Raw genomic sequence first — 20,500 nt, 5'->3', positions numbered from 1 at the left:
GAAGCTGGCCTCTGCGCCGAGGGACGGCTCTGCTTACCAAATAGGATGGGCGAGGAGGCGGTCCCTTCGCTCAGGAGGCGCCGGGTGAGCTAGAACTCTGAGACTGTGGTACAGAAGGCGAGGGCGCCGCAGTCTGGACCACCTGCGAGCAGCCGCGCGGGAGCTGGAATTGGGGTGCAAGCTGCCGCTGTTAGAGAACTAGCCAGCTGGGGGCGGAGAGGGGGGCGCAGGGGCATTGCTGTCGCCGAAAGCACCTTGGCGGCCCAAAGAGTGGGGATGCCCTCCTTGGGGGGCGGGGGAGGGTGTCGGTGGAGAGACTAGGAAAGCCTCTGATGGGTGGGTAAGCCCGGACCGGTTGGGGCAGGCTTGCGCCCCTCGCCCCTGGTCAGCAATTGGGGGACAAGATCGGCGTTAGAGCGACTAGCTCCTTACCTTATCTAGAAGGCAGCCCTTGTGTTGCCTGTGAGGGGGAACCTAGATGGAGGGGGAGCCGAGTTGGCCAGAGCAAATTGCAAGTTACTGGGAGCCAGGACTCTCGGCCTTGACGCCAGGCCCTTTCCCATGTCATCAGCTCTGACAATGGGCTTTTGTCTGTTGGCCACCTCTCGTCACCTGAGGTGATTGGAAGGGGGAGAGGTGGAAGGAGAAAGCACTTTTTTGGTCCGTTTGAGATACTAATGGCCTTTTTAATAAAATCTGCTAACCTGTATCTTAGTTGTTGGGTGCCATCGGGCTGGTTCTGTCTCATAGCCACCCTAGGGACAACGGATCACTACGGTTCCTACGTATGAGGTCAAACCACCTCATTGAGGTGACCCTCTCCCAAGCACGATGTCCTTCTCCGGGGATAGATTCCTCCTGATGACCAAAGTTAAACAGAGTCTCACCAGCATCATTTCTAAGGAGTATTCAGGCTGCAGGTCTTCCAAGACAGATTCATTCTTCTGGCCGTTCCTGGCACTTTCAGCAGTCTTGTCAACGCCATAATTCTGTTGGATCAATTCTTCCGCGGTGATTGTCCAGTTTTCACATATGTATTTGAGACTGCTAAAAATGCTCCCCAATGGGCCAGGCCCAGCTTAGCCTTCAAGTGACGTCAAGAGTTGCTTGTAAATCACCCCAGGTGCTGACGTTCCTAAAGAAAAGTTCTTCCTAGTTATCCGAACCTAATTGTTTACTTGCCACCATAAGTCAGTTTGGCGGCCTGACAAAAGTCAAGTAACCTATCAGAGTAACAATGTGCCACCGAGGGCTGGTGGTTCCAAGGGGCCTGGATTCCGTTCAGTCCCTAGAAAAGTCAGCAGCTCCTTGGGTTTCTCGCCACAGGGCTTCTGCCCCTCCCTCTACAGATAGAGGCCCAACTCTTTCTTCTACCTGTCAGCCCGACTAAGACTTAAGTTGATAGGTCTGACTCCAGGGGAGGCTGTAAGCTTTCAGAGGAAGACAGTAGATCTAGTCCTTTCTCCCACCTTAAGAGGCTGCCCCTTTCACACGTGCAAAGATGTTCTGTCCCAGGAGAGCGTGTGCTTTGGGTGTGTTTTTCAGGGCACTTGAAGAAGCCTGTGCTGAATCGCATGCGTTGGTGAGCTAGGTGGTCACTGGGACCTAACAAGAATTCACCAGAGTTTCTCTACAGGAGTTAGTACTCAAAGGGCCTCCAGCAGAAGAAAGTCCTGAAAAGGAAAAGGCTTGGGGCGTGCCCCGCTCCCACTCGATTGCCTCTGAGAAATGCATACCTGTGCGCTATTGTTGGCTAGCACTCCTCTAGAACCCAGGAGCTGTCTATGAGATCTAATCTCAGGCGAGGTTGGGGAAAGTAGGTCACAGTGGCCAGACAGTGAGGTCACAGAGAGATTGGTTTGCCCCAGACTCCATGGGGGGGAGGAGTCTAGGAGGCAGAGAGGCCCCAGAGGTCCTCCAAACCCGGCAGGGGACATGGTGTGGGAAAGGCTGCAGGGACGGGAGCCAGGAAGCTGAATACAGGGCCCCAAGGGGCCTGAAGAGATGAGGGAAGGGCCAATCAAGATGAGGAGAAGGAAGAGACGGAAGCTGCAGAAGTTGACCAGGCTGCAAGGACTGGAGGAGGGACTCAGGGTGAGGATAGGCCAGGGAAGAGGGGAATTGGCAGCAAGCCATCACAGGGAGCGCTTATTTGGAGAAGCTGGAAGAAAGGGGGACAGGGAAGGGCCACTGGTGGACCTGGAGGAAGATGGACTGGTTGAACAATTCAAGGCCGGAAGTTGGAGCTCTGGGCCTCAGGGAGGTGCTGGTGAAAAACGGAAAAGGGAAAAACAAGACCTAGGCCTCACGGAATCCCCACATGGCCCCCTTCCCCCTCCTCCTTGGGTAGGTGAAACGGAGCTGCCCTACCTGTGGCCCAGAGCCTGGAGGTGAAGAGAAGGACAGAGGGGACTCGTTTTCTGTTCAGTTGCTCCCCCCAGAGCTGGTGAGTCTTGGCAGCGCTGGGGCTGGGGCGGGAGGGAGGAGTATTGAAACTAAAGGACTGGGGGCCAGAGCACTGAGGAGGCTCCAAGGACCCCTGTTTCCTCCCTCCCACCCACCAGGTGGAGCACATCAGCTCCTTCCTTCCCATCAGAGATGTCGTCGCCCTGGGCAAGACCTGCAGATATTTCCACCACGTGTGTGAAGCCCAGGGCGTGTGGAGGCGCATCTGTCTCAGGCTCAGCCCTCGTCTACGACAGCAGGGTTCTGGGGTCCGACCGTGGAAGAGAGCTGCCATTCTTAACTGTACACCTTCCCCAGAACCTGCCGTTATCGCCTCTCCCCCTCCCTTACTCTAGGATCCCTCCCTTCCTGTCTAGCTGTGTGATGACCACATCATCCTCGCAGCCAGCCTCCCAGGGCTCTCTGCTCAGGAAGAAATGCGTTAGACTCACCCATCTGAGTCCTTCTTCCAAGACGCTAGGGTCACCCTCTGAGTCATGTCCCACACAGAGCCCCCGCCACTAGTGCGTCTACCAAGTCACCCTTCACATCCATACTGTCTTCAGTTTTACCCAAGAGTTGTTCCACCTTCTCCCCAGACCTGGAGTCCACCCCAGCTCTATGAAGTACAATTGACATATGGGGCTAAATCGTTTGGGGACCTGCTAGAAGGGAGGGAGGCCTCTCAGACAGCACTCTGCGTGCCGCCGCCCCCTTGTTCCGTCCAGAGAGATCTGCTTTTATCTGTCTCCTGGTCCAGGATTCGGCCTAATATTTCATATGAATATAGGGTGCTGTCCTGCGCATGACAGGATATGTAAGTGTTCCTGGCAGCCATGGCAACTTAGTGCCCCCTGAGGATCCAAATCCCCCTCAGGTGGAGAACCCTACTGTACCCCTTATCCTCTTAGGGACCCCTAATCCACCCCACTCCATCCTGGAGAGGAGGGAGGAAGATTGCCATCCAGACAGCAGATGCAGAGCTGGGTGTGAGGGAGGGCTACTGGCCTTAGTCATTAATTTTCATTTCTCTATTTCTACTTGTTTGTGTAGGTGATCTTTTGTTTCTTGTATGTCTCTGTTAAAGGATTAGACCAAAGACTGGCTCACTGGTTCTGGGCTAAGGCGGGGCAGAGAACTAAAGCTCAGCCTGGGCTCTGATTCAGGGTATCTGCTGAGCCATTGGAAGAATTAGAAAATAGCAAACGGCTGAGGAGCTGGGGTGGGGCAGAAAGGGACATTCTGCTCCCCTAAAAAGTTGCCGTCTCAGAAACTCTCAGGGGGCAGTTCTACCTTGTTCTATAGGGTCGCTGAGTCGGGGTTTGGTTTGATTTTCTAAGCCAAAAGTTTCTAAGGTACAAGTTATTTGTACCTCCTTTAAAAAAAAATAGTACCACCCCCCTACCCCACCCCACCCCCAGGTAATGAAAAGCTTTTGTAGGACAGCTTAGAATCCAGGATAACCAGAGGGATCTGCCTCTCCCCACCCCCACCCCCACCCCCACCCCGGGATTGTTCCTGCACCCCCAGGGGGCGGTATCGGCCACTTTCAAAAACACTGTTAAGCTGCCCATTTTCTATTAGAAGGGGTCTGTTCCCCAGTCCTGCGGGTGGAGAGGTGGCAAACACCGAGTCTCTGGAAAATGTTTGCCCAAACTCTGCCTGTCCCCTGTGTGCCATCTCTATGCCTTGACCCTTCCCTCTCCTTTCCTCCTGCAGACACGAAGGGCCTGTATTTCCAGGCCTTTGGAGGCCGCCGCCGCTGTCTCAGCAAGAGTGTGGCACCCCTGCTGGCCCATGGCTACCGCCGCTTCTTGCCCACCAAGGACCACGTCTTCATACTGGACTACTCAGGGACTCTCTTCTTCCTCAAAAACGCCCTCGTGTCCTCCACCCTTGGCCAGATCCAGTGGAAGCGGGCCTGCCGCTATGTCGTGTTGTGTCGGGGAGCGAAGGATGTGAGCAGCGGAACCCTGGCAGCCAAGAACCCAGCCTTCCTGCAGGGAACCAGCCCTGCTGTCCCCATAGAACACCTGCCCTGTCACCCTAGGGACCTGTCAACAAGTCCTCCTTTCCCAACCCCAGCCTCAAGTATTGCATCTCCCCAGCCTTATCCCCCTCCCAAAGCCCTCAGTCCCAGACACCCATCTCTTCCCACAGTTTGCCTCGGACCCAAGATGTGACACGGTTTACCGTAAATATCTCTATGTGTTGGCCACTCGGGAGCAGCTAGGAATGGTAGGCACAACTGGCGGCCGGACCTGTGACTGCGTGGAGGTCTACTTGCAGTCCAGCGGGCAGCGTGTTTTTAAGATGACCTTCCACTACTCCATGAGCTTCAAACAGATTGTGCTGGTTGGGCAGGAGACTCAGCGGGCCCTGCTACTGCTCACAGGTGGGGCTGGAAGCACTGCTTTCCTGCAGCATCTCTGGGACCGGCTAGAAGGGCGGGAGGTGCCTCTCACAGGACTCTGCATGCTGCCTCACCCTGGTTCCATCCAGAGAGATCTGCTTTCAGCTGTCTCCTGGTCTAGGATTCTGCCTAATATTTCATATGAAGATAGAGCCCTGCTGCCCAAAAATTGAAAGTTTGGAGCCCACTGCTCTAGTGGATGCCTGGCTTTTAAAATTCGAATCTCCCCAGGCATCCCAGTTTATACCTCAAACTGCTCCCCGATTTTCCAGTCTGTACCTCTGAACTTGGGCCAAATCTCCGACTCTGTCTGGTCTTCTTAATGCCAGGTAGGGATCTGACGTCCCAAGCACCATTCTTCCCAACACTCACTAGAGTCATTCAAATCGGCTAAGTGTACTCTTCCCTGTTGGCTTTTGGTGGTAAGGGACTGAAATCTGGGAGCTCATGGTCACTTGCTGACCCTTTCTTTCATCCCGTTGTGTTCCCACTCCAGTCCAGGCAATAAATGTTTTGTCCTGTGTGGCTTACAAGGCTATTGGATAGTGACTATGGCTATTGAAGCCCTCCCCTCCCCCACATAATTGTCTGCCTCCCCACATGCCCCAGAGGAAGGAAAGATCTACTCATTGGTAGTGAATGAAACCCAGCTGGACCAGCCACGTTCCTACACAGTCCAACTGGCCCTCAGGAAGATGTCCCGTTGCCTGCCTCACCTGCGTGTGACCTGCATGGCTTCCAACCAGAGCAGCGCCCTCTACATCACAGGTAGGAAACGTCTCCCATCTCAAGACCCCTAGCCTGCTGCCCTTCAAACCCTTGGAGACCCTCCAGGGCAGTAGTTCTCAACCTGCGGGTCGTGACCCCTTTGGGGGTCAAATGACCCTTTCACCAGGGGGTCACCCGATTCATCACAGTAGCAAAAAGACAGTGATGACTGACATAGCAACGAAAATAATGTTATGGTTGGGTGGGTCACCACCACATGAGAAGCTGTATAAAAGGGTGGCGGCATGAGGAAGGTGGAGGACCACTGCCCTAGGGGTTTCCAGGGTTACGAGTCTTCACAGGAGCTACTAGCCCAGGCGCCTGCACTACTGCACTAGCCTCGTGGCTAGCTGTCCAACACTTAACCCGCAGTGCGGCCAAGACCCAGCCTTGGATAAGCTCTCCAAAGACTGACACCCCTTCCCCCGCTTCCTGCCCTGCGGTAAAGCCTTAGTGTGTCCTGATGAAAAGGGGCTCAGGTCCCCAGATGGGGTGGGTACATTTCTAATGGGTATAAGACACTCCCACATCCTGCAGCTCTCATCCCAGGTGAGACCTTGTCCCTAGGAAACTGGTGCCCAAAGCTGCTGAGCTGAGGGCTTCTGACCCCCCAGACCAGGGGGGAGTGTATTTTGAGGTACATACCCCGGGGGTGTATCGAGATCTCTTTGGGACCCTTCAAGCCTTTGACCCCCTGGATCAGCAGATGCCGCTTGCTCTCTCACTGCCTGCCAAGGTAGGATCCTGGGGAGACGGGCAGGCTGAAGTGGGGGGGGGGGGCGGGAGCTTTAGGGATTGGAAGGTGCCAGGAGCCTGAAATACAGGCAGGAAGCAAAAAATCCTCCAGGGAGGGACAGGGTGAGGGCAAAGGGATGGCCTGGGATGGGAGGTGTGAGGGGTTGGGAGAGATTCTGGAGCTCAGAGTTCCTCTGGAGGGAGCCCAGTCCCCACCTCTCCTCTCCATCCTACCTCCTAGATCCTGTTTTGCTCCCTTGGGTACAACCACTTTGGCCTGGTGGATGAATTTGGCCGAATCTTCATGCAGGGAAATAACAGATATGGGCAGCTGGGAACAGGGGACAAAATGGACCGAGGGGAGCCCACTCAGGTGAGATTGTGTCCTTGTAGCACTCATCTAGAACTCCTCCCTCCCCTTCCCTACCCCCTGGATCCCTATGTCCATAGATCTCACCTACTCCCTGGAGGATGTGAACCCAGTCAGGATGCACTGCCTACAGGGTTGGCACCATGAGGTCCAGTTCAGTCCCATCCTGTGCAGGACACACACAGCAATAGGAACTGAGTTGCAAGGGGGGGGGCTGGTGAAACTAGGAGAACTCAGTCAGTCGTGGACAGCGCCAGGTGGGTTAGGGTGTGATTCGGATGGAGATAGGGAGAGGCATTCTGGGGATGGGAAGAGAGAAGAGGAGGTGGGGTTTGATTATGGCAGAGAGAGTGCACTGGGAATCAGAAGTGAGGTTGCCTGGAGGAGTCGATATTTGGGACAGCCAAGTCCCTGAGGGCGACTGAGAACAGTTCATGTGCTCGAGTGGAGTGCCGAGCAGTGGAAACCTGGCAGCAGACGATTGAGACAAGGGCCCGGGATGGGAACAGTGGCGGGGAGAATGGAAAGGACTGGATGCATGAAGGTTTTCAGGAAAGCCAACAGGCGCTGGTCACTAACATATGGGAAAGGAAAGAGGGGCGGGGCTTGAACTTTTACAGTGATAAGCAAGCACAAGTGGGAAGCTGGCAATTAGGGTCCACGCTGGATCGAGGTTGCAATGACAGAGAGAGAGAGGGGCAAATGCAGGGAGGTCTACCACTGCAGGCAGGGGCCACAGAGGGAGGCTGCCCCCGCGGTGGGAGGCATGCCCTCACATGCCACGTCCCCACAGCCAGGGAGCAGAGAGAGCTTCAAACCAGAGGGGCTCTTGAGGGGAACAAGGTGGCTGCAGAGAGTTCCTGGAGAAAAACACCTTTACCTTTTCATTCCACTTCCCCGCGAACCTCCTGAAGCCCCTTGGTACATTCTCTGTCCTGGAGAGAGAGGGTCACTGTCCGCTTTTTAGATGAAAGGGGCGTTTGTGAAAGGGTCTGATCCTCCTCGGGTGGGAAAAGACTATTCTGTAGACGTTTGCACGGGAAACCGGGAAAAGGTTTTTGAACCTTGAGCATGCCAATAGGTTACAGCTGTTCTCCAGTGCCCATCAGTTACACCCATGTTCCCAAAGTGAGAGCTCGGAGAATGAGTGCAGGAGCGCTGGGGATGGGCAGTCCTATTGGAGAGGGCTTGGGGGTAGCAGTGGAGAGAGACTCACCAGATCCCAGTAGGCCCTGGAAAGACTGGGCGTGGGAAGGAACCCAAAATCAGCCTGTCCCAAACGAGTCATGTTGGAAGTAGCAGAAGTTACGTGGACTCTCCTCCCATAAATTCTCTCTCTCTCTCTCTCTCTCTCTCTCTCTCTCTCTCTCTCTCTCACTCTCTCTCACTCACTCACTCACTCACACACACACACACACACACACACACACACGGATAACCGTTTTTGCAGGGGTGACGTGACAAATTGAAAAGGCGAGGAGGGTTCAAGAGGAATGAGCAGGAGAAAGGACCTTTTTTGGACAGTGACCTGGAAGCACACAGAGAACGTGGGGGGAGAGGGCAGGGAGAGACAGATCTTAACCATAGAGAGGAAGAAGAACATTCCTTCCCCCTGAGGCTGGCAGGCTGGACCCCGTGGGCAGAGACAGGTGAGAAGGAAGGAGTGAGCAGCCACAGGCCCTGACCTCAGAGCTGTTTGGGGTGGGGGACGGGAGATGGGGTGGAGAGGGAGCACAAAGACAAGGCAGGCACCAACAGGAATGCTAGACTGCCCCATTGGTCCAGCAGAGGTCCAAGATGAAGAGATGCCCATGGGTGCTCACCTACAGTCCAAGGGTGACTTGGTTGGGAGCTAGGAGCAGGGTGCTCAGTCTCGTCCCTCTGCCCTGTCCTAGTTGAACATCTTCCTTGAGCCTTCCCGCCAACCATCCGTGAGCTGGCCCCAGCCCTCTGGGGTTCCCCCCTCAGGGACCCTGACCCTGTGTCCGCAGGTACATTATCTGCAGTGCCCCATTGCCTTGTGGTGCGGCCTCAACCACTCCCTGGTGCTGAACCAGGGCTCCGACTTCACCAAGGAGCTGCTTGGCTGTGGCTGTGGGGCTGGAGGCCGCCTTCCTGGCTGGCCTAAGGGCAGTGCCTCCTTCGTCAAACTGCACGTCAAGGTCAGGCAATGATGATCCCGCAGCCAAGGGGGGCAGATCCCCTTGGGGCTCCAGTTGGGGCTTCTGCAGGGGGGCCTCTTGCCACACCCCTCCCAGCACCACAACTCCCGAGCTTGCTGACCTTATATAACCCTGGCACTCGGCCAGCAGTCAGCCCACTTGCCAACCAACCCGACCCGATCCGACACAGGGCTGGTCTGCGAGGGAAGACCCGGCAGTCCTGAGTAGCCAGGATGTCCTGGGACCCCCTGCAGTCAGAGCCCACAGTGGCCATGACCCTTTATCCTCCAAGGTCCCTCTCTGTGCCTGCTCCCTCTGCTCCACGAGAGAGTGCCTGTACATGCTGTCCAGTCACGACATCGAGCACCAACTCACCTATCGGGACCTGCCCACCCACAGGGTGATGGGGAGCCCCAAGCCCAGCCTCAGGACTGGGCCCCCCCAGGACCCTGGGAGCTCAGCTTGGGCCTGTGAGGAGTACCTCAGACAGATCCACAGCTGCCCCACGCTGCAGGACCGCATGGAGAAGATGAAGGAGATCGTGGGCTGGTTGCCCTTGATGGCCGCCCAGAAGGACTTCTTCTGGGAGGCCCTGAACATGCTACAGAGGGCCGCTGGTGGGGCTGATCCAGGCCCCTCGGACCCTGAGAGCTGACCTCTCCCCAGCCTCCCCCTAGAGGGGAAGTCTGGCCCTGGGCCAGGAACTGAGGCAAGCCGGAGTGGTAGCAATGAACACTATGTGTGCATGTGTGGGGTGGGGACAGGGACCGCTAGACATGCCAGGGCAGGGCACAGAGCTCTTTTATGAAATGTTCAGGGGCTCCCCAGGCGGAGTCCCCAACCTGACTATCATGGACAAGAGATTTGATGAACAAATAGAATAAAAGGTTGACTGAGGCCCGGTTTGGAACCCTGTGCCCAGGGAGCACAGTGGGGAGTGGGGAAGGGCAGGGGGCAGGTGCCAGCTCAGTGGAATAGAGTGGCTCTGTTCTGAGGCTGCTGAACGGGCAGCCCCTGCACGCTTCAGCCTGCCTTCCCTTTCCCATGCATAAGACCTAAGACCAAACCAGCCGTCTTGATGGAAATCCTAGCCCCCATTTCTGGAACCACCCAGCCAGCAGACCCTGCTGCTGACCCTCTGTCCGCCTTAACCTGATCCTGAGCAAGCCACTTTGTTCGGGCCAGAAAGCTTCCCACCCAATTGGCTGGTTCTTAGGGACTTGGCCCCTTTCTCTGTACCAGTCTCAGATGGGGCTTGCCCTGGGCCATTTCTCTCGTGTTCTGCTCCTGTCTGGCATGAAGCACAGACAGTTGTTCCTCCTTTGGTCCCCACCCTCCTCTTCCTCAGTTACCCTCCAAGAAGCCGCTTCTCCATCCCTGTGGGCCCCCTGGGTGAGAAAAGCAACCTGTTTCCTCTTACAATTCCACAGATGAGACATACCCTGTCCCCATCTGTCCTATACCTCCCTGCCCACTCCTGTACCCTCAGGTATTAGGGCTTTTCAGTGGGAAATGAGTTGGGGGTGAGGGTGGACAAGAGGAGGGTGAGAGGCAGCTAGATGAGTTTCCTCGGGTGCTGGGGATGTGGGGAGTGGGGAGTCCTGGGGTAGGATGCTTGGACAGGAACAGAATGGGGTTCCAGCTGCCATCATGTAGTGGCTGAATTCTGGCGGAGGGCTTGCTGCTTCCCCACAGTCCACCCCCCCCCAACACACACACACACACACCTGGATCAATATTGATGTGTCCTAGGCTTAGAGAGGCCCCTGGCCTTACCACTGTCCCTGCTCTGAGCTCCCTGTCCCGCCTCCCCCCTCCCCCCTCCCATCCGCCCCACTGGCCAGTCCCCACGCCCACACTCCCCAGGCTGCCTCATCTGGCACTGATTATCCTGCTCTGCCGCCACTGCACGGCTCAACTCCACTGCTGCCTCCGTTCCGAGGACCACAGTGCCTCTGCCCCCCGGCCATGCCGCTTGCTGCCCTGGCCGCCTTCCTGGGGCCCCTCCTCACTGCCTGGGTCCTGCTGCCTCTTGCCCAGGGCCAGACCCCCAACTACACCAGGTAGGTCTCTTGGCAACTTCCAGGTGGTTCCAAAGAGCTTCACTCCTGGGGTGATCCTGTGGGATTTGGGGGCTCTTTGGCTAACATACTAGACAACCCACAGCCCCCATTTCTGTGGATCTCATCCTTCCTCTGCTGCAAGGCCACTGTCTCCTACAGTCCCCCACTGTCCCTAGCCCGCCACCACCCCCCACACTCTGCTATCTGTTGTCCTCTGCCCTCCAGTCTCCCCATCCAGTCTCCCCATCCACCCCATGCTGGGTTCCCAAATCAACCCGAGGGTCCAAACTTTGAACTTGCTTGGTAAGCCAGACACCTGGCTATGAGGAGAGCATTTGGATATCCTGGGGGAGATGGGGCGGGCGTGGGGGTGAGAGGGCAGAGGGAGCCTCAGCAGGCACACCCTCAAGTAGTGAGCTGGAAGGGGGAGCAGGGCAGAGGTGAGGCGTTCAGGGAGCCTGAGGTTCAGGTTCTGTTTGAAGACCATGGCTGCTGCTGCAGCAACATCTCCGCCCCTTCCCGCCCCCCCACTGCCTCCCAGCCTGGGCCACATCCGCATCTGGAAGTAGTTAAGCTGCTCCCTTCTCCCAGACCAGGCATGCCAGAGAGGGGTGGGGGAGGGGGGCCCGAGGAGGATTCCCGGAATTCCAGTTGGAGTAGGGGTGGGGACTTTGGGAGGCTGGAGGGATGCCAACTCCTTAGACCCACTGGTGCCTTGCCCCTGCTGCCCCTCCCTGTCCCCATCCCTTGGACCTTTCTCATCTGACTTCCATCCCTCCTAACTGAGCGCTCTCCCACTCTCCAGACCTGTGTTCCTGTGCGGAGGGGAAGTGACTGGGGATTCAGGCTACGTGGCAAGTGAGGGCTTCCCCAACCTCTACCCCCCCAATAAGCAGTGCATCTGGACGATCACGGTGAGAGGGCCCCTCTGTTCCCTTCCCAAGCTGCCCAGCCTGGGTTCAAACAGGCAAAGGCCTAAACTGCTAACGGGCAACCTTGATACCACCGAGTTCCTGGGGAAGGTTCCCCTGTGGTCATGCTTGGCATGGGTAGGACCCATGACACTTCACAGGACTCCCTCTGCATTCCCAGCTTCTCCCCTCAGACCTCAGGTCTTGTCCCCTGCATGAGCCTAGGCCCCGAGCCCAGCCCTCAGTACCCCCAGTATGACTCCATCCTAGTTCTTTCCCACTCTGGCCAGTTTCTCAGAGAACATTTGGGGCAGGGTTTCCTTTGCCTGAATTGTTCTGGGCCCTGACTTTTGGGTCTTCCACCCCTGTCGTGTCCCCCCACCCCACTGACAGGTCCCTAAGGCCCAAACTGTGTCCCTCTCCTTCCGAGTCTTTGATCTGGAGCTACACCCAGCCTGCCTCTATGATGCGCTGGAGGTCTTTGCCGGGGCTGGGACCTCGGGCAAAAGGCTCGGGCGATTCTGTGGGACCTTCCGGCCGGCGCCAGTGGTCGCCCCTGGCAACCAAGTGACCCTGAAGATGACTGCGGATGAAGGCACGGGAGGACGAGGCTTCCTGCTCTGGTACAGCGGGCGGGCCACCTCAGGCACAGGTGAGACCTCCCTCACCTCCCCCTCTCCAGGCCCCGCCCCCTGGCTCAGGCCCCGCCCCAAGCCTTCACCTCCACCCTAAAGCAAGCCCCTCTCCCAAGAGCCTAGGGTCCCCATTTACCTCCCATACCCCTTTCCCTCACTAACTGCCCCTTCAGGCCCTCCTCCCCGTCTTCTCTCCCCTCTCCCGCTCCCACCTGCCCCCTCTTCCAGGCCCGCCCCCAGGCGCGAGGCGGAAATGGGTCACGGACCCGCGGGTAGAATGGGCGGCCTGGGGTTACTGGGATGGTGAGTAACTGCCCGCCCCCTCCGCAATCGGGCTCCTTCAGATGGGTGTGAGGGGGTACCCCAGGGCTGGGAGACTAGGCTCCCTAGCCCCGGGGCCCCTTACCCCCAGCCTCGGACTCCCGATTGCGGTCCCATCACCCCTCCTGGTGGCAGAAGTCTCCCTGCAAGTAGCCCAGTGGAGGACCGCCCTTCAATCTAGGGCACCCTCACCGCGTGAGGGCTCCCCAAACGGGACTTTTCTGCCGCCCGGGGAGATGGGATCTCCCAGGGGTGAGGAGCGGTGTGACTGCGGGTCAGGGGGAGGGGCAAGTTCAGCCAGTTCCCCTGCTCTGGTGCCCCCACTCTGGGGACCTGGAGGCCTGTGACTGACCAGAGGCCGGCTCCTTCCACCCCCATTTACTAACCCTCGCCCCAGCGCCCCTTTCCCCCTTCTCCGAGACCCAGAATTCTGAGCTTCCTGCAGGACTCCCAAGTGATGGGCTCTACCGCTGATGGAGGGTCTCCACCGCCCCCCACCCTCCCCCGTTCCTCTCTCCCCTCCGCAGAGCACCAGTTTTGCGGAGGGCGCCTGGAGAAGGCCCAGGGGACCCTGACCACGCCCAACTGGCCCGAATCCGACTACCCTCCGGGCATCAGCTGTTCCTGGCACATCGTTGCGGGGCCGGACCAGGTACGGGGGGGCGGGGGGGCAGCCCACAAAGACTTATGGGGGGCAGCCCACAAAGACTTATGGACCAGCTACTGGTCCTGGCCACTGAGCTGGCGCTGGTCGGGGGAGGGGAGGAAGGGGACAAAACAGGAAAAAGGTAGATTTCTCTTGTCCCGAATCTAATGAAGGCAAGGTACCAGGTGTTGGTGGGGGACACTGTGAATGCCTGAGGACGGGGGGGAGGGGAGGCTCGAATGGCTGGAAGAGACGCTGGGCAGCTGGGGACTCTAGGCCACTCAGCCCCGTCGCCTGCCTCTTCCGTCGCTAGATCATCTCGCTGACCTTTGGGAAGTTTGACGTGGAGCCGGACACTTACTGCCGCTACGACTCGGTCAGCGTGTTCAACGGCGCCCAGAGTGACGACGCCAAGAGGCTGGGGAAGTTCTGCGGGGACACGGTCCCTGGGTAAGCCCGCAGGACCCGGTGGGCTGTGGGGGCGGAGCCTAGATTGGGGGCGGGGCCTGATCACTGCCACGCCCACGCCCCTGTCCCCAAAGCCCTGGTGGAGTGAGTCGGGGGCGGGGTGGCAGCGCTGCTGGGGTCGGGGCGCGGGGTAGGGGGATCTAGAGGTGAGCAGGGTCAGGGCACAGAGGTTAAAGGCCTCAGGGCTGGGGGAGGGCGGGCGGCCTGCTTAGACTCCGCCCCTCCCCCCCCCCCATCAGCCCCATCACCTCCGAAGGGAACGAGCTCCTGGTCCAGTTCGTGTCCGACCTCAGCGTCACAGCAGACGGCTTCTCGGCCTCCTATCGAGCGCTGCCTCGGGCTGCCGCTGAAGCAGGGCCGCCGCAGAGCCCACCGCCCAGCCCCAACCCCGAGCCCAAAGTCAAGCCCTCCGCCAAGCCCCGACTCCCACCTGCCAGGAACCCCGAGGCCTCCCCAGGGGCAGAGGCCACCCCCGTGGACCCCGGTGAGTCTGGGAAGGAGAAGGAATGGGGGGCGCCGTTCTGGAGTTTCATCGTTGGCACATTCAGACACACAGCCTTCTCTGGCTCCTGAACGAGATGGGCCCTTAACCCAGAGGGCAAGTAGGTTTCAAGTTAAACGGCTGTGATCTCTCATAGGTGGGGAATAGAAACTGCTCATTGGCGCCCCACCAGGAGTGTCCTTAACTTCCACCCCTTGATAAGGCCTCTGCATGGAACAAATTCCAATCTGAGGCTGCACAGGGAAGGTGCAACTTCTGGGCAAGTCCCCCTCCACCAATACCTTCCCTTCCCTCCTAGGTGCACCCAAAACCCCCTGCCCAAAGCAGTGTCGCCGAGCAGGCACCCTGCAGAGCAACTTCTGCGCCAGCAGCTTGGGTAAGAAGCCCCAGCCCTGTGCTTCCAACTGGCTCCTCAACCCCTTCCTGCCACCGCCCCCCCCACCCCCCCCAGCTGCCCCTCCTTCAGGTTCCAGCCAAAGCCTCCCGTCCCCTCACCTCCCCTTCCTCTCCTACAGTGGTGACAGCAACAGTGAAGTCCATGGTGCGGGGCCCAGGTGAGGGCCTGACCGTCACTGTCGGTCTCATTGGTGTTTATAAAACCGGAGGCCTGGACCTGCCTTCGCCACCCACTGATACCCCTCTGAAGTTCTATGTGCCCTGCAAGCAGTGCCCGCCCATGAAGAGAGGTAAAGGAAGGTGGGAAATGGAGAAGGGACATTGCCACATGAAAATGATAGTGGTGGGGGGCGGTCGGCAAAGGAGATGGACTGACAACTTCTCAATCTCCCCACTTCCCCAGGGGCCAGTTATCTGGTGATGGGTCAGGTGGACGAGAACAGAGGTCCGGTTCTCCCTCCAGAGAGCTTCGTGGTTCTCTACCGGCCCAACCAGGACCAGATCCTCACCAACCTAAGCAAGAGGAGGTGCCCTTCCCAGCCTGGGGCGGCTGCTGGCTCCCGGGCCTGAGCCAGGCCACCATCTGGGAGAGGCCCCATTCTCATCCAAATAAATGTTTCTTGACTAAGACTGGCATGTGAGCTCCATTTCTGTAATTTCAGGGACCCTCTTAAAGGTCCCCATTCATTCACTCAGTTATGTTCATGATACAGATAATCTCTTTAAAGTGTAAATCAGATCTTATTACACCTTCTCCCCAAACCCTCCCATTGCTTCCATCTGTGATAGTTAGGTTTATTGTGCCAACCTGGCCAATAGGAACAGGTGGGATTAATCAGGTTGCAGTTTGGAGGGTAAAGAACAATGGCTCTGCAAGGTCTGCCCCCCATCTCTCTTGCTCTCTGGTGACTAGACAAGCATGCTGCTGCTTTAGCTAGTTCTCTGCCTCCACCTGAGAGCTACACCACCTGTGGGCCAAGTCAGCCCGTGGATAATGGATCATGTCGCTAGAGCGTGAGGCTCCTTTGAGACCTGCTTTGTGATGCTACTGGTATGTACATTGCTAGAGCTCCAGGCTGGTGGATCTGGTTGCCTTGCATTGCTTGAGTTCTATATCCCATCTGTGCCTGCTTCCCTTAGCTCCCGAGCTACTGACTGTTGCTGACCCACCCTACTGGGCAGACTGCCTCCTTGCCTCTGCTGTCTGCTTCCTTGACCTTGACCCTGACAGCTCATGTGAGTGGAAGGACTTCCAGTATATTAACTATTCCACAAAGTGAGTTGAACTGAACCGAGCCCTCTGTACTGCTGTGTGGACTAATTGTTAAATTCCTGCTTGCTGTATACACCTATCCATATATAAAAAGTCCTAGTTTCTTTTTTCTAGAGAACCCTACCTAACACACCATCTGCCCCAGAATATAGGGGACTTCCAAAAGTTTGTGGAAAAGGAAATGACAAGATCGTGGAACTTTTCCATGATGCCCCCTTGTCTTCTGGTAAGAATCCAAAGTCCTTAGTGTGGCCTAAATGGTTATAGGTAGTGAGCATCCTCATCTCTTGTCTCTCGAATCTCTTTCATCTGTCTCTTGAGTCCTTGGTTCTGGCTTCTTCACTGCACCTTGAACGTGTTTTCTTCTGTAAGATCATCCTGTCTGCTCTTTTTTTTTTTCATTCTGTTTGCTCTTGATCCCCTAGATAGATAATAAACTTTGTGAATTGGGTGAAGGTTTACAGATTTACTGTATATACTCGAATATAAGCCAACTCAAATATCAGCCGAGGCACCTAATTTTACCACAAAAACTGCATTAAAAATGTGCTGAAAAACTCGGCTTAGGCAAGAGTATATATGGTATATACTTTTTGTACACATTGTTTCATCTCATTCATCGCAATCCCCTCAATATAACATCACCCATCCTACCTCTTCCCTGCGTTTCCTGTCTTCATCCTTGCCTAATCCTCCTGAACTATGCCCTTGGGTAAATTCTGTCCTCTTGACCTTAAATGGTTCGTTATTTTAAGGTGCGCACACACCAATAGTGTTGTTCTTCCTCTTACAGACCTATCTTGTTTGGCTGAAAATGAACCTCGGGTGAGTTCCGTCCCAGACCCAAGAGCGAACCAAGGACCATATTCAGGGAATGCTACCAGTCTGTCTAACGAGCAAGCCTGGTCTCCTTTGAGTTTTGTTCCACAGCTTTCTCTCACTCTAAGACTGGTTCTCAACCTATGGGTCACGACCCCTTTGGGGGTTGAACTACCCTTTCAGAGGGGCCACATATGTGTTTTCCAATGGTCTTAGGAACCAAAAACCATTCCGCTATCCGTCTCCAGGCAGGTACATCCACATGCAGATACACCCACATACGAGTACCGGTGTGATGACATCATCTCGCCAACCCCATCACATACACCCCGTATAAATACAGATGTATGTGACAGGGTTGGTGCTATACTGTTCTATGGGGACCAGTCACGTGTGTAAAGAACAGCTACTGTGTTGAAAGCAGTATTGGAGGCAAAACGACACTTCATGAATTTTAATTACTGGGTAAATGTAAAACCATGTACTGTAAAATCAACTACTGCAAAAAAATATTCTCTGTACCATGGAAACTTAATCTGGATGCTGATTGGTCTTTTTATATTCAGCTGTGGTTGATGTGACTACTGCCCCCTTGTGATAGTAACAGGTATGTAAAAAAAGTGGTAAATCATAGGAAACTTTAATGAACTGTATTGACTGAACTCTGCCATGTATCATCTTTTGTATTATTAAAGCTATTATGTATTATTTTCATTAGCAAACCATCCCATGGCAATGGATCGTGTAGAGAACGTTAAGAAAATATAGTGAGGATTTTTTACAGTATGGTTTTACCTCAATAATTACAGCAGGAATTGAGAAACCGCAATGTGCTATTTGTTGTGAAGTTCTATCAGCTGAATCTATAAAGCCGAACAAACTAAAACACCATTTTGATAGCAAGCATCCAAGCTTTGCCGGCAAATATACCAACTATTTTAGAAACAAAGCTGATGGACTCAAGAAAGCAGACTTGACACTGGTGGCGAGTACCACAAACAAAATGTAGCAGCCGTTGAAGCTTCATATTTGGTGGCACTCAGAATCGCCAGAGCTGTGAAACCTCACACCATTGCTGAGGATTTACTGTTGCCAGTGGCCAAAGACATTTGAGTTATGATCGGAGACAAATTTGTTATGAAGTTGAGTGCAATTTCCTTATCTAATGACACTGTCCATAGAAGAATAGATGACATGTCTGCTGATATTCTTGATCGGGTCATCCAGGAAATTAAATCTGCTCCACTTCCAATATTTAGCATCCAGCTTGACAAATCTACAGACGTTGCAAACTATTCACAGTTACTGGTTCACGTGAGGTCTATTGATGATGGCGACTTTAAAGATGAGTTTCCTTTTTGTAAACCTCTTGAAACAACAACTACTGCACGTGATGTATTTGACACAGTTGGTTCATTTCTGAAAGAGCCTAAGATCTCTTGGGGAAAAGGTTTGTGGTGTTTGCACAGATGGGGCTCCAGCTATGCTAGGATGTCGATCTGGATTTGAACGTTTGGTGCTGAATGAGTCACCAAAAGTCATCAGTACTCACTGTATGATTCATCGACAGATATTAGCAACAAAGACGCAGCCACAAGAGTTACAAGAAGTAATGAAAAGCGTCCTAAGTTCTGTCAATTTTGTAAAGGTGAGAACTTTAAAGTCGACTTTTTGCAACTGTCTGATGAGTTGGATGCGCGAAATGTTCTCTTTCACACTGAAATGAGATGCTTGAGAGGAAAAGTTTTAAAATGTGTTTTTGAGCTTCGTGATGAACTCAGAATGTTTTTTAAATCAGAAAGCAAGACCGCAGTTCGAAGCACCTTTCAAGTGATAAAAGAATGGCAGAAAATAGCTTACTTGGTTGCCATCGTTGACATCTTGAATGACAACATTTATCACTGCAAGGACCAAATGCAACGTGCCTCGATTTGTCGGAAAAGATCTGATCATCCCAAACGAAACTTCAGCTTTGGCAAAAAAAAAAAAAATGGATGAAAGTAATTTACATGTTGCCTGCCTTATCTGCTCTCTTTGAGGAACATGACATTGAACCGGACAAAAGGATCATGATAATTTCCGTGAAGGAACACTCGCACACGCTTGCAGACCAAATTTCATTGTCCTTTCCAAATCTACCTGACACCTCACGTGCACTTGCGAGAAGCCCATTCACAGTCAAAGTGGACGATGTTCCTGAGACAGCACACAGGGGTTCATTGAACTTATTAACAGCGATGCAGCGAGAACTGATTTCTCTACAGTGCCAGTTACAAATCCTGGATCAAGTGTCTGCAGTCATATCCCGTTCTGTCTGAGACTGTGTTGAGCCTTCTTCCATGTCCAACAACATATCTTTGTGAAACAGGGTTTTCTGGCGTGTTGGTTATCGAGTCTAGCTACAGAAGCAGACTTGCTGTGCAGGATGATCTCCATTGTGTCCTTGCAAAGACCACTCCGGGAATTTCCGATCTGGTGAGAAAGAAGCTATCCCAACCTTCGCACTGAAGTTGGCTTTTGACGCATACTGTCGCAAAATACAGCCATTTAGTTTACCGTTAAGACTGCTGCACCATGCTTCGAGACAAAATTTCATTTATTTTTAATTAGAAATGTTTCGCAATATATAATCACATGTTTTTGTGAACATGTGCTTCAATTATGTTCAATTTGTAACAATGAAAATACGTATATCCTGCAAATCCGATATTTACATTATGATTCATAACGGTAGAGAAGGTGGGGTAGAAAGGGGGAACTGGTTATAAGGATCTACATATAACCTTTCGGGGAGCACAAAAGAAAAGTGGGTAAAGGGAGACGTCGGACAGTGTAAGACATGACAAAATAATTTATAAATTATCAAGGGTTCATGATGGGCGTGACAGGGAAAAATGAGCTGATACCAAGGGCTCTTGTGGAGAACAAATATTTTGAGAATGATGAGGGCAATGAATGTACAAGTGCGCTCAACATAATTGATGTATGTATGGATTGTGATGAGTTGTGATGAAGTAGCAATGAAAATAATTGTATGGTTTGGGGTCACCACAACATGAGTAACTGTATGAAAGGGTCACAGCATTAGGAAGGTTGAGATCCACAGATTAAGACCTTCGAATAAGATCCCTATCAGCGCAGTTGGTAGTGGTAGCTGGGCACCATCTACTTTTTATGGTCTCGGGGTCATAAAGACTGATGCTCACCTGTTCCATTATTCCATTGGACTAATTGTTTCCACGTGTCTTCAATTTTCATCACTATTTTTTGCCTCAAGAAAGGGAAGGATCAATAGTTGCATCTAGATGGTCACCTACAAGCTTTTAAGACCCCAGTCTCTAATCAAGAGGATGTAGACTTTGTGAACTATGTTATGTCATTTGACCTTGCTGTCCCCTGAGACTATGGTCTTGAGCCCAAAGGTCCAAGAAATTTTTATAAGTTTGACCCCTGTATGGTCTACCACAAGGAGCCCTGGTGGGCAGTTCAAAACCACCCAGAAGATGGGGCTTTCTACTCTGGTAAACAGGTCCCAGAAACTCACAGGGGCAAGTCTACCGTCCTATAGAGTCA

General features: G+C 54.1%; 2 protein-coding genes across 2 annotated transcripts; both read left to right on the top strand.

The window, feature by feature from the left end:
* Window positions 1-321: 321 nt before the first annotated feature.
* Window positions 322-10,639, top strand: FBXO24 (F-box protein 24). Its single transcript, XM_075564954.1, has 10 exons — window positions 322-2,094; window positions 2,351-2,446; window positions 2,565-2,748; window positions 4,165-4,403; window positions 4,606-4,840; window positions 5,468-5,626; window positions 6,241-6,362; window positions 6,603-6,734; window positions 8,723-8,893; window positions 9,186-10,639. The coding sequence occupies exons 1-10, from the start codon at window positions 2,005-2,007 to the stop codon at window positions 9,546-9,548; spliced, it is 1,791 nt and encodes a 596-aa protein (XP_075421069.1). The 5' UTR covers window positions 322-2,004; the 3' UTR covers window positions 9,549-10,639.
* Window positions 10,640-10,761: 122 nt separating this feature from the next.
* PCOLCE (procollagen C-endopeptidase enhancer) lies at window positions 10,762-15,465 on the top strand. The gene is made up of 9 exons (XM_075564953.1): window positions 10,762-10,956; window positions 11,762-11,870; window positions 12,261-12,519; window positions 13,351-13,475; window positions 13,783-13,919; window positions 14,177-14,421; window positions 14,738-14,815; window positions 14,955-15,125; window positions 15,239-15,465. Exons 1-9 carry the CDS (start codon window positions 10,862-10,864, stop codon window positions 15,403-15,405), a joined length of 1,386 nt encoding a protein of 461 aa, XP_075421068.1. The 5' UTR covers window positions 10,762-10,861; the 3' UTR covers window positions 15,406-15,465.
* The last annotated feature ends 5,035 nt before the right edge of the window (window positions 15,466-20,500 follow it).

This window comes from Tenrec ecaudatus, chromosome 12 (genome assembly GCF_050624435.1).
Source record: "Tenrec ecaudatus isolate mTenEca1 chromosome 12, mTenEca1.hap1, whole genome shotgun sequence".
Classification (NCBI taxonomy): domain Eukaryota; kingdom Metazoa; phylum Chordata; class Mammalia; order Afrosoricida; family Tenrecidae; genus Tenrec; species Tenrec ecaudatus.
Note: the sequence above shows the minus strand (reverse complement) of the source record. Positions and strands in the feature narration are given on the sequence as shown.

Bases quoted from the DNA above. Each gene is read 5' to 3' on its own strand.
- FBXO24 (XM_075564954.1), top strand. From the start codon at position 2,005: ATGAGGGAAGGGCCAATCAAGATGAGGAGAAGGAAGAGACGGAAGCTG. The intron at 6,363-6,602 runs GTAGGATCCTGG...CCTACCTCCTAG, and splicing joins CTCTCTCACTGCCTGCCAAG to ATCCTGTTTTGCTCCCTTGG. The intron at 8,894-9,185 runs GTCAGGCAATGA...TTATCCTCCAAG, and splicing joins TCGTCAAACTGCACGTCAAG to GTCCCTCTCTGTGCCTGCTC.
- PCOLCE (XM_075564953.1), top strand. From the start codon at position 10,862: ATGCCGCTTGCTGCCCTGGCCGCCTTCCTGGGGCCCCTCCTCACTGCC. The intron at 13,476-13,782 runs GTACGGGGGGGC...TTCCGTCGCTAG, and splicing joins TCGTTGCGGGGCCGGACCAG to ATCATCTCGCTGACCTTTGG. The intron at 14,422-14,737 runs GTGAGTCTGGGA...CTTCCCTCCTAG, and splicing joins GGCCACCCCCGTGGACCCCG to GTGCACCCAAAACCCCCTGC.